Below are 13368 nucleotides of genomic sequence, written 5' to 3' on the forward strand. Positions count from 1 at the left end.
TCATCACATGACATCTCTGGGATCTGCTATTTCCCTAATTAGACTTTAATTGAGTGTCGAACCCCACCCCCTGCCCCCTGGTCTCTTTTTCACCCTCATGTTCCTATTGTCTTCCCACAGATACAGTCCACACCCTCAGCTCTGTTTCCCCACCAGGCAAGACCCTTGGGTGGTTGTATGCAAGGAGTCTGTTGTTAATCATGACCAAGAAGCAAGGTATCTGTTTGAAAAAAACATACGCTGAACTTAACCACAACAACACAACAACAAATGATTCAAGCCTTGTCAGCTGACTCCCTCCAGGCCTGGGTACAAGGTCCTTCTTCTGTCTTCCCTTTGGCCCTCTCTGCACCTGAACCTGAATATTTATATATATATATATATAGAAGATATACAGGTTCTAGTGATTTATGCTCTTCTGTAAACCACCATGGTTTACACATTAGTGAAATGACCTATTTCCTCCCAACTAAGCACTCGACTCCTCACTTTCTTCCTCATTTCTGTGTGCCCAGAACTGGGAAGTAGAAGCCCGGGAAGTGTTGTTGAACAGAATTGGATCCACTCAAACTACTGTGAACAAAGCAAACACTCACATTCTTCTCCTGGGATTCAGCAAGTTTACCAGCACCTTCATCATTCTCTTTTTGTGTCTCATTTTCTCCACTTTCTTCAGCCTTCTCTGCTCCCTGGTCATAAAGAAACCCAGGATATCAATAACCTTAGATGAACTCCCAAAGAAAAACCAGGCATGCTGTGGCTTTCTTGATTAGATACATAGTATATAAACAAAGCAAGCATAGAACTCCAATCTATTAGGTCACTTAAACTACCAGAACATAGGATCCCCAAACCCCAAACTTGCTGATTGGATCTATAGGGTAAGTCAATAGAACTGACTGATGTGCATGGCAGAGTAATAAACTGCCAGAGTGAGGAATTTCAATTCACCCACTTAAGACTTATGAAGAGAACTTCAAAGAATTGACACAGTGTTTGCTTTCTATTGCTTATATGGCAGGAGCCTTTATAATTCTAGAGATTAAAAATTAGATAGATAGGCCGGGCTCAGTGGCTTAGCCTGTAATCCCAGCACTTTGGGAGGCCGAGGTGAGTGGATTGTCTGAGCCCGCGGGTTCAAGACCTGCCTGGGCAACTTGGCGAGACCTCATCTCTACAATAAATCAAAAAAACAATTAGCCGGGTGTGGTAGCGCGCGCCTGTAGTTCCAACTACTTAGAAGACTGAGGCAGAAGGATCTCCAGAGTCCAGCAGATCGAGGCTGCAGCGGCCGGGAGCAGCCACTGCACTCCAGTCTGGGTGACAGAGTGAGACTCCAACTTAAAAAAAAAATTAGATTGATAGACAGATAGATAAGGTAGGAAGACAAACAGATAAAGTGGACAGACAGATAGACATACATAGATGAATGGATGGACAGATAAAGCAGAGAGACAGAGAGGTAGACAGAGAAAAAGAGAGAGAGAAAAGACAGATAGATAAACAGGTAGATATACATGGGTGGATAGATAGATGGATAAATAGATAAATAAGGTAGAGAGAAAGGTAGACAGATGATAATGATGAAGATAGACAGACAGATAGACAGATGATACAGTAGACAGATAAAGTAAACAGGTATATATACATGGATGGAAAGATATATGAATGGATGGATGGATGGATGGATGGATGAATAAGGTAGAGAGAAAGTTAGGTAGATGATGATAATGATGAAGAAAATAGGTGGATGATAGAGAAAGAGAGAGAGAGAAAGACAGAGAGAGATTAGGACCAAGTAGACAGACATTCTGGGGAAACTAGTAGCAAGGAAGATGATTCAAGATACCAGCCCTTACCTCTGTGGTGCTCAGTGCATCCACTACATCACCGTTGGGAAGGGAAGATTCTTCCTCAGACGTTTTTATCACCTGCATCATATAAGTTAACAATGGTTGAGAAATTTTTTTAAGGATAATAGCTCACATTTCAATGATTTAATCATTCAAATTATATTTGTCTTCATCCTTTCTTTTATCCTTACAGCGTGGACATCTCTCACAAGATGGCGATGGAATCAGTCAGTGTATATGAGTCTCTGCATGGGTAAGGGTGCTTAAGGATGAATCTGCGTGTGCGTGTGTGTGTGTGTGTGTGTGTGTGTGTGTGCGCGCGCCAATGGGTGAGTGAATGTTTGACTGAGGGAAGACACAGAAATAAGCACCCGGGACTCCCCTGCTAAAGTGACTGCCATCTACTACTGCTCTGAATTCGGCATCCACCACCACAGGATCATCTGCCATTCTTGAGGCATTTCTTGAAAAGAGGCTCTCCAAGGCCACCTCCTGATATCTGGCACCTGGCCCAACACCACCACTTGTAGTGACAGGCCAGATACTGGCAGCAGAAACCATGGAAAAAGCACAAGGAGGAAATCTGGAGCTGAGTCCTGCCAGAGGAGAAGACGTGGGCTGTCACCATTTTCTCTGTCCAAGAACCCAGAGATGTGCTCCACCTTGCTTACTGCTGAGCAGCCTGTATCCTAAGACTGAGGGATGATCTCTGCACCTCTCTGGGATCGATCACTGCTGGCCCAGAGAGGATACTCCAGGTGCATGATATCCAGAGATACAGGGCTGGCATGGAATCCTAGATACCTCACCCCTCACATGGATCCATTCACAGGACAACAAATGCAATCAGAGTGGGAGACCTAGCAGCAGACACATAGGGGTGAGTCTTGAACTGACCCAGCCCCCTTCCTCCAGCAGTCCATGGGATGTCTGACCCATGTGGAGAGTGGCCTGATTAGCCTGCAAGGAGAGCACTGAAACAGGCAGGTAGAGCAATCACCAAAAGTCACCTGCCCACTACCCGTAACTGCACAGAGAGCGGGGGTAGGGTCTAGAGTCCAGAGCCTGCTCTCTCCCCCAGTGAGCTAAGAGCGACAGTGCTCAAGACATGCTAGCAAAAAAGGAACCTAAAGTTTCAGAAAAGAGGGAGCTCAAGACTCATGAAAGTTTAGTGTTATTGTTTTTTGGGAGGTTTTTTTTTGTTTTTTGTTTTTGGCTTGCTCTGTCTATACATATCTCTCTGCTTTGATTTGCTCCTTTTTTTTCCCTCCTTTTTTGTGTATGGGTTTATTTGAGGGAGTGCATAGCTTCAGTTTTGGTTTTTTGTTTGGTTTATCTGCTTGTTGCTTGCCTATTTGTTTTCCCTTTTCTTCTTCTTTCTCTTAATCTTTCTTCCTTCTTTCTTTCTCTGTTATTTTCCTTTCTCTTATGTCATTTTGGTTTTAGGGCATATGCACTCCCACTGCATGAACAAACTGTGAGGTGGTGGGAAGCGGGCTCCGGGGATCCCACACTCCAGTAAGCAAATACTGTGATCTGCAGGTAGCTTCTGAATCTTAACTCCTCCCATTACACCTTATTAAAAATCTCAAAACTGCAAAAAAGACATCACAGTCCCCCACTCCCAGTCTGGCTTCAAAAATTGAACAAATCTAGAGGCTCTATCTAGGGAAGAATAGGGGGCTGAGCAAACAGAAGAGAAAGCTATCCCCCTTACCACTGAGCAACAGAATTAAAGAGGGGGGAAAAGAAAAAAGTAAAAAAAATCTGTCACAAATAAAGAAGAATCAATGGAAGAACACAAGTACCCCCCAAACCCATACAAAGTCAGCACATGAGAATACAGACTTTGGAACTCAAACAATGAAGAGTGCCCAGAGTGACTGGTATCAAGACCACAAAAACAGATATCGAAGTATGGATGGAGAGGATGAATAAAAATCAAGAAAATCAAGAAGAAAGAATGAAAGAGTGGGCAACAGAGATGATGGCCATAAAGAGCACAGTGAACAAAATAACTAACAAACTGACAAGCATGGAAAGCAGAATTAACCAAGCAGAAGAAAGAATCTCAGAGCTTAAAGACCAAAATATGGAACTAGCCCAAACTGTTAAAAATATAGAAATGAAGTTTTAAAAGACAGAACAAAGCCTCCAAGAGATGTGCAATTATATTAAGAGGCTGATTTTTTTTTAATGGACTGAGAATTTGCATTTATTTATTTTTATTTTTTTATTTTAAAGATACGGGTACAATTCAGGGTTAGTTATACAAATGTTCATTATGCAGGTACCCTTGTTGATGAGGTGCTCCCCCCACCCAGCAGTTTCCCACTAATGCCAGTTCTGCCCCTGCCCTCCCCTGGCAGTTTCCCACTATAACCAATCCCTTTCTTTCACTATTACAATAGTTATTCAAGGTCCACTTATGAGTGGTACTCGGTTCTTTATTTCTGTGATAGATCACTCAGTATTGTAGCCTCTATGTCCATCCAAGTTGCTGCGAAGTTCATAATTTTGTCCTTTATGACTATGTAATATTCCATTGTGTATATGTACCACATTTTTTTTGCCAGCCCTAAGAGGCTGAATTTACCTGATCAGTATTCCTGAAGTAGAAAGGGAGTCAGAGAACACCTTGGAACAAATTTTTGTATATTTTTCTTTCACCAGAAACTTAACAAACTATCTTATTAATTCTAAAGGATTTCATAGGAGTTTCAAGATTTCTAGGCATGTAATTATATCATATGCAAATGAAGATAATTTTAAAATTTCATATATAATTTGTATGCATGAGACTTATTTCATGTTATCGTATTATTACAATAACTACTACTTCTAAAACAATGCTTAATAATATGGTAATGACATGCATATCTATCTTGCTTCTAATTTTAATAGAAATGCTTCAATATTGCATGATTCATTATGATACTTACAATTGCCTTTTGATCACTGTATTTTAAGTGTTTTCCTTCTACTTATATTTTAATCTATTCTTTTTTTTTTTTTTGAGTCAGAGTCTCACTCTGTCACCCAGTTTGGAGTATGTTGGCTACCACAGCCTTGACTTCCTGGGCTCAGGTCATCCTTCTGTCTCAGCCTCCCAGGTAGCTAGGACTACCTGCATGTGCCTCCACGCCCAGCTAATTTTTTGATTTATTGTAGAGAAGAGGTCTCACATGTTGCCCAGTCTGGTCTCAATCCTCTCGCCTCAGCCTTCTTAAGTGCTGAAAATACAGGTGTGAGCCACCATGCCCCACCTCCATTCTTATTTTAACTAGGAATATCTGTTTACTTGTATTTTAGGTGAAATCACATGGTTTTTCTCAATTAATAAATTTATGTAATAAATTATAGGGATAAAATTCTGTGTATTAACTTTATAGTGATAATGGTGTATTAACTTTAATTCACTGCTGAATATAGTTTGCTAATATTTTCTTTAGGTTTTTACCCTCAGTATTTATAACTGAGATTGATCTAGGCACAACTGAAAGTGTCCTAAGTAATATATCAAAGGTTTTATCTATTTCATTTGTCTGTTCAAACTTTATATATTTTTCTTTACACAGTTTTTTGACTATACACACACTTTGACTATGTATACTTTCAATATATATTTACATTTGCATATAAATTATACACACACACACACACACACACACACACACACACACACACACACACAGTCACATTTCAGTCAGTGACCAGTCATATATATGACAGTGATCCCATAAGATTATAATACTGTATTTTTACAGTATCTTTTCCTTGTTTACATATGTTTAGATATACAAATACTTACCATTGTGTTTCAGTTGCCTGCAGTATTCAGTACAGCAATATGCTATACAGGCTTTAGCCCAGGAGCAATAGGCTATACCATCTAACCTAGGTGTGTAGTAGGCTATGCCATCCAGGTTTGTGTAAGTACTCTATGATGTTCACACAATCACCTAACAATGCATTTCTCAGTAACCTAACTATGCAACACATGATTGTATGTGCGCGCACGCGCGCGCACACACACACACACACACACACACATACATAAACATGCATGCAGACACTTTCTCTCTTTTGCACTTAACTGATTTGGGTTATTCTTTTTATTGGTTCACACTGCCTACTTTTACATTTTGTTTTCCTTTTCCTAATGTTTTAAGTTGAATTTTTATTTTACTAATTGTCTTGCCTTTCTCTTTAAATTATAAAAATATTTACAGTTATCAGTTTTCCTCTGAATACAACCTTGGATGTATATTGGGGTTTGGGTATGAAATAGTTTGTCTTTTGTTTATTGCTAGTTGCTAATTTCAGTTTTATATCTCCTTGAATATAGGGTTATTTGAAATGATTATTTCTTACGTTTTTATGATAGTTCTTTCAGACTGTTATTTTGTAATTGGGATAAAAATATATTCTGTAAATTCATTCTATTTTGATTTTTATAAAGATTTTCTTTGTGATGAAGTACATAATAGTGAGACAGGAAATAGCTAGAGAAAGTCTAGGCAGACAGACAGGGTGGGTCCTCTGGTAACAACGTAGTGAACTCCTGGCAGGCCTCTCAGGCTGGTACACTCATGTTGGAAAACAAGGTCCCTATGAACCTCTCAAGCTACAGCTTAAGTACTCACTGCTGGGATTGAAAAACAACCAACCAGCTAACTGGCAAGTACCAAACTATCAGATCGCCATTAGGCCCCTGCTGATTGGTCCTTAGTACTGACCAGTCAGCACAGCTAGTGCTAACCAATCAGTTCACAGCTAGTGCTAGCCAATCGCCTTGCTGGGTCTTAGGGCTATATAAGCACCAGGTTTTGGCCCCAGATTGGCAACCCCTTTGGGTCCCCTCCCACTGTAGGAGCTTTTCTATCCTCTCAATAAATCCTGCTTTGTCACTTTCCCGCTGTCCATGTCCCTCATTCTTCCTGGGCATGCTGTCCATGTCCCTCATTCTTCCTGGGCATGCAACAAGAACCTCAACCTAAAGAGCTGCAGAAGATCTGCAGAAGATCGTGGGAACCAAAGAACCGTGCACCCCAGAGTCTGACTTGCCAGCTGATGGAGCCAGCTGAACCAACCAGGAGAGCTACTGGAAGAAGGCGAGACTCCAAAGCTGAGACACTCTGGGGGCTAGGCTTGCCAGTCCACCAAACCAGCAACACTCTCTCAGGGTTTGGCTTGCCAGCCCATCAGAGTCAACACTCCAGAGGCTAGGTTTGCCAGCCCACCGAACCAGCAAAGTTCTCAGGGCTTGGCTTGCCAGCCCATCAGAGTCAACGCTTGGGGGGCTAGGCTTGCCAGCCACCGAATCAGCCACTCTCTCAGGGCTTGACTTTCCAGCCCATTAGAGCCAACATGACATTGCCAGCCCATTAAGCCAGAGACAACAATCTCTGGGGCTTGGCTAACCAACCCATTGAGCTTACACTCTCAAAGCCCAGAATGACCTGAAAAATCCATAAAAATAGTTTTGAAAACTTCAAAATAAGTACAAAAGAAAAATACATTTTTATTAATATCTATTTTTATATGTGTATGTATATCCTATGCATATCTATTAAGTTTACTGATGATATTTGTGTGTGTGCTTCAAGAAGTGCCTGACACATGCAAGCACAATGTATTTATTGAAAAGTGTATTCTTAACAAGTTATCATTGTATTTCTAGGAGGTTTTAAGTTATGTATTTGACTATCATGTCATATAAAGATGTATTTGACTGTCATATCATACATAAAGATTCATGACCACAATATTTTTTCATGGATTTTTGTTACAAAATACCTCTTTGACCTAGTTGATGCTTTTAGGCTTGAATTTTTTATATAATATTAATAGTGGCACTCCAGCTTTCTTTTTCTTTGTATATGTCTTCTGTATTCTCATCCCTCTGTTTCCACTTTTCTTTGAGTAATTGCTTTATTGTGCTCTTATAAATAGCATATGGCTCAATCTTTGTTAAAACCTTTTACCCACAACTCCAATACCAATATATCTAAGTAATCTACTGGATCTAGCATTTCATCAAATAATGACTATAAACCCTGGACAAAACAAAGAGAAGAAAAGGAGAACAAGAGGATAATTAGCCAAAGCAAGAAGATTCCAGAGAGAGCTTGACACTTAAAAGATGAGAATGATTTACACACTCATATTCATAGCAACATTATTCACAATAGTCAAGAGGTGGAAGCAACTCAATTCTGTTTCATGCTACAAGATTGATAAATCTTGAGAATCTTATGCTAAGTAAAATAAATCTGTCACAAAAAGACAAATGTGTAATTCCATTTATATAAAGCATCTAAAATGTCAAATTCATAGAAACGAGTTTCTATGAAAGTTTTTTGTGGTTTTCAGGGGCTGAGGGGAGAGAAAATGCCAAGTTGACATTGAATAGTTAGAGTTCCAGTTTTGCTAAATAAAAAAGGTATGGAGATCAGCTTTACAGCAATGTGAAAGCATTTAATACTACTAAACTGCAACTTAGAGATGGTTCATAAGGTTTAAAAATTTTTTAAATGACACAGGCAAGTTGTTTTCAGGGCTTAAGCTTGAGAGTAAACAAATCTTGTAGAGGAGATAAAACCACACCGAAAATCCACAGGTTTTTTCATATGAATAATCAAAAAACAGAATTTGGGGCAATCCATAACCCTTGTAACATGAGAACAGAATTCTGGACAGGGAAGAGGCAAATAAAGGGAACTCTAGATTCTACTTATAAACCCTGGCAAAATCTCTTACTGAGCCCTGAACCATGCATGTATGGAAATAGTTTCAGCTAAAGAAAAAAAAAAAAAAAAACTTCACTGAGATTTTAGTTGCTACTAAAAACAAAGAGTTTGTTGCTTGAGTCCAACAAAGTCAATGCCTGCTGAAACAAATAAACAACATATTTTAGAGGGATTTAACAAATACAGAGTCTTCACATTACAAGACACATTCTGTTCAAGATGCAATCCAAAATACTTAACATACAAGGAAACTAAGAAAATGTTAATCATACTCAAGAGCAAAAAAACAAGCATTGAAGACCAATGAAGAAAAGACCCAGATGCTGGAATTAGCAAAGATTTTAAGGTATCTATTATAACTACACACAGACATAAAGGAAAACATGCTTGCAATAAATTAAACAACTGAAATTCTCAGTAGAAAAACAAACTATACAAATCAAACAAATGGAACATTTCAGAACTAAAAGAATACAATATGTGAAATGGAAAAATTATCAGACTGAGTGCAGAAGGAAAATGACAAATAAAAAAGTAAGTGAACTTAAAGATAAAGCAATAGTCTTTTCCTGCCGCCACCAAATCGCGCCAAGGCAGAGGCAAGGGTGCATTCAAGATTCAACATCTCCCATAATCCACCACCATGGCCAAGTAAGGCATCACTGCTGGAGGTGTAATGGATGTGAACACTGCTTTACAAGAAGTACTGAAGACCACCCTCATCCACGACGGCCTAGCGGGTAGAATTCGCAAAGCTGCCAAAGCATTAGACAAGCCCCAGGCCCATCTCTGTGTGCTTGCATCCAACTATGTTGAGCTTATATACATCAAGTTGGTGGATGTCCCTTGTGCTGAACACCAAATCAACCTAATTAAGGTTGATGACAGCAAGAAACTAGGGGAATGGGTAGACCTGTGTAAAACTGACAGAGAGGAAACCCCATAAAGTGGTTGGATGCAGTTGTGTAGTAGTTAAGGACTATGGCAAAGATTTTCAGGCCAAGGATGTCATCAAAGAGTACTTCAACAGCCCAGAGACTGGGAAAAAATATTTGCCAACTCCATGCCTGACAAAGGCCTAATGTCAAGGATCTACAAGGAAGTCAAATGTGCTGAAAAGAAAAAAACAAGTAGCCCCATTACAAAGTAGGCAAAAGATATGAATAGACACTTCTTAAAAGAAGACATATGAGCAGCCAACAGATACATGAAAAAATGTTCAGCCTCACATCAAGGAGATGCAAGTTAAAACTACACTGAGATACCACCTAACTCCAGTCAGAATGGCCATCATCAATAACTCAAAAAATAACAGATGATGGAGAGGATGTGGAGAAAAGAGAACACTTTTACACTGTGGTGGGAGTGTAAACTAGTACAGCCTCTGTGGAAATCAATGGGCGATTCCTAAAAGTTCTAGAAATCGACCTTCCATACGACCCTGCAATCCCCCTACTGGGAATATGCCTGGAAGAACTCAGGTCACTCTATAAAAAAGATACCTGAACATATATGTTTATTGCAGCATTGTTCACAATAGCAAGAACAGGGAACCAATTGTGCTGCCCATCAAAAGAGGACCAGATTTTTTTTTTAATGTGGTACATACACACAATGGAATATTATGCAGCCATAAAGAAGAACAAAATCATGAACTTCGCAGCAACCTGGATGGAATGAGAGCTTTTAATACTGATCTCTCACAGAAACAAAGAGCTGAGTATCACATGTTCTCACTCATAAGTGGTCGTTGAACAACTACTGGATTACTATAAGAAAACAATTGAAAGTAGTGGTAAACTGCAAGGGATGGTGGAAGGGTGGGGAAGTGGAATTGACAGTAGTTGATAACTGCTTGGGGGGGCATGCCTCATCAATAAGGGTACCTGCACAATGAATATTTGTATACCTAACCCTGAATTGTACCCCACAATTTTAAAATAAAAATTAAAAGAGGAAAAGAAAAAGAGTACTTCAAATGCAAGAAGTGAACAAAAAAACCTTTGGCTCATGTTAAAAAAAAAAAGATAAAGCAATAGAAATAGAAATTATCCTATTTGAAGATCAGAGAGAAACAAGACTGAAAAAAATTGTAAAGGAAATGTGGAATAATAACAAAAAATTTAACATACATGTAACTAAAATGCCATAAGAGGAATGAGAGATAATAGGACATAAATAAAATTTGAAAAATATGTAAGGCACAGTGCACTTTGGAAGGCTGAGGCAGGAGAATTTCGTGAACCCAGGAATTCAAGACCAGCCTGGGCAATATAGTAAGACCTCATTTCTACAAGATCCAAAAAATTAACCGGGCATGGTGGCACAAGCCTGTAATCTCAGCTACTCAGGAAGCTGAGGCAGAAGAACCACTTGAGTACAGGAAGTAGAGGATGCAGTAAGCCATGATTGTGCCACTGCACTCCAGTCTGGGCAACGGAGATACTGACTCAAGGTATGTTGTATGTGTGTGTGTGTGTGTGTGTGTGTGTGTGTGTGTGTGTAAATTTTAAAATATAATGGTTTAAATTATTTTTAAGTTGGTGAAAGATCAAGACTCTCTCAGAAAACTCCAGTAATAATCAATACAGAGAAAATCATGTATATTTCATAATCAAATGACTGAAGACCAAAAATAAGTGGAAAATTTTGAAAGCAACCATAGAAAAATGACTCATTACATACAAGGAATAAGGATTCAAATTATTCTCATGTATCACCGGAAATTATGGAGGTCAGAGACAGGAAAAAAAAACATATCTAAGTTGCTGGAAAAAAGAAAGAAAATATTGTCAACAAAGAATTCTGTGTCCAGTGAAATATTCTTCAAGAATGAAAGCAAAATAAAGACACTCCAGATAAAACTAAAGAATTCATTGCCAGCAGACCCACACAGCAAAACAATGCTAAAGTGCTAAAGGAAGTTCTCCAGGCTGAAAGGAAATGACACCAGATGGAAACTTTAGTCTTCACAAGCATCAGAAATTTTTTTAAAAGTTTGAGTACACCAGGCTCGGTGGCTCAGCCTGTAATCCTGCGCCTTTGGGAGGCTGAGGTGAGTGGATTGCCTGAACCCGCGGGTTCGAGACCCGCCTGGGCAGCGAGACCTCATCTCTACAATAAATCAAAAAGTCAGCTGGACGTGGTGCATGCCTGTTATTCCAGTTACTTGGAAGGCTGAGACAGAAGGATCGCCGGAGCCCAGCAGGTGGAGGCTGCGGTGACCGGGAGCAGCCACTGCACTCCAGTCTGGGCGACAGAGTGAGACTCCAAGTCAAAAAAAAAAAAAAGTTTGAGTACATATAAAAGATTACTTTTATCTCTTACTTTCTTTAAAAATATGACTGCTCAATTAGAAAATTATAATATTAGGCAGTAGAGTTGATAATAAACATAAATGTACTACATGTGATATGGATAATATGAAGGAGGGGAGACAGTCAATGAACATACATGATGACAATGTTTCTATATTTACATAAAGTGTTATAATATTAACTCTGACTGTGAGATATTGAGAATATGCATTATAGTCACCAAATCAACCACTACAAAATAGCAAAGTATAGTTAAAAATCTGAGACAAGTTAAAATGGAATTCTAAAATTCATCCAAATAACCCCAAAAAAGGTAGAAAAGTGTATGCAGATAAATAAAAACAGGAGACAAATAGAAAACAAATAATAATATGGTAAACCTAAACTCAACTAACCATGATTACTTAAATGTTAAATACGCCAATTGACAACAGGGATTGTCAAGATGAATAAAAATGCCAAGATCCAATTCTATCTTGTCTCCAAAACACACACTATATACAGAAATCGGAGTAGGCAACCAATTCCTGATCAAAACCCCAGATGTCCATGCCATAATGGGACCTCATTAAACTGAAAAGCTTCTGCAAAGTAAAAGAAACCATCAAGAGAGTGGGGAGACAGCCCACAGAATGGGAAAAAATATTTGCCAACTGTATATCTGACAAAGACCTAATATCCAGGATTTACAAGGAATGAAAATGTGCTGAAAGGAAAAAAACAAACAGCCCCACCAAAAAGTGGGCAAAAGACATGAATAGACACTTCTTAAAAGAAGATATATAAGCAGCCAACAGACAAATGAAAAAGTGCTCAGTCTCATTAATCAGAGAAATGCAAATCAAAACCACATTGAGATACCACCTAATTCCAGTAAGAATCACCATCATTAATAAAACAAACAATGGATGCTGGTGAGGATGTAGAGAAAAGGAAATGCTTCTACACTGCTGGTGGGAATACAAACTAATTCAACCTCTACAGAAAACAGTGTGGTGATTTCCAAAAGAACTAGAAATTGACCTTCCATATGACCCAGCAATCCCCCTATTGGGAATATACCTAGAGAAACTCAGACTATTCTACAAAAAAGATACCTGCACATGCAGGTTTATTGCAGCACTATTCACAATAGCAAAAACATGGAACTAACCATGCTGCCCATGAAAACTGGACTGGATTAAAAAAATGTGGTAAACATACTTGATGGAATATTACGCAGCCATAAAGAAGGACAAGCATATGGACTTCGCAGAAACTTGGATGGATTGAGTTTATGTTACTCAGTGATCTATCACAGAAACAAAGAACAGAGTACCACATGTTCTCACTCATAAGCGGACCCTGAACATTTACCATAATGCTATAAGAAAGGGATTGGCAGCAGCAGGATACTGCCAGGGTGGGGATGGGGACACAACATCAATAAGGGTACCTGATCTCAAA

The 13368-nt window shown here is 39.1% G+C and overlaps 1 protein-coding gene and 1 pseudogene across 1 annotated transcript in view; one reads left to right on the forward strand and one right to left on the reverse strand.

Annotated features, from left to right (window-relative positions):
• Positions 1-13368, reverse strand: part of LOC103269417 (tail-anchored protein insertion receptor WRB) — a 156375-nt gene that overhangs the window by 18142 nt on the left and 124865 nt on the right. The window contains exon 6 of the mRNA XM_021717067.1: positions 597-689. Coding sequence (XP_021572742.1) covers positions 597-689 — 93 coding nt within the window. The remainder of the gene's footprint in view (positions 1-596; positions 690-13368) is intronic.
• Positions 9249-9642, forward strand: LOC110596450 (annotated as a pseudogene).

The sequence above is a fragment of the Carlito syrichta genome, unplaced genomic scaffold, assembly GCF_000164805.1.
Source record: "Carlito syrichta isolate Samal-C Ts95f unplaced genomic scaffold, Tarsius_syrichta-2.0.1 Scaffold309259, whole genome shotgun sequence".
Lineage (NCBI taxonomy): Eukaryota > Metazoa > Chordata > Mammalia > Primates > Tarsiidae > Carlito > Carlito syrichta.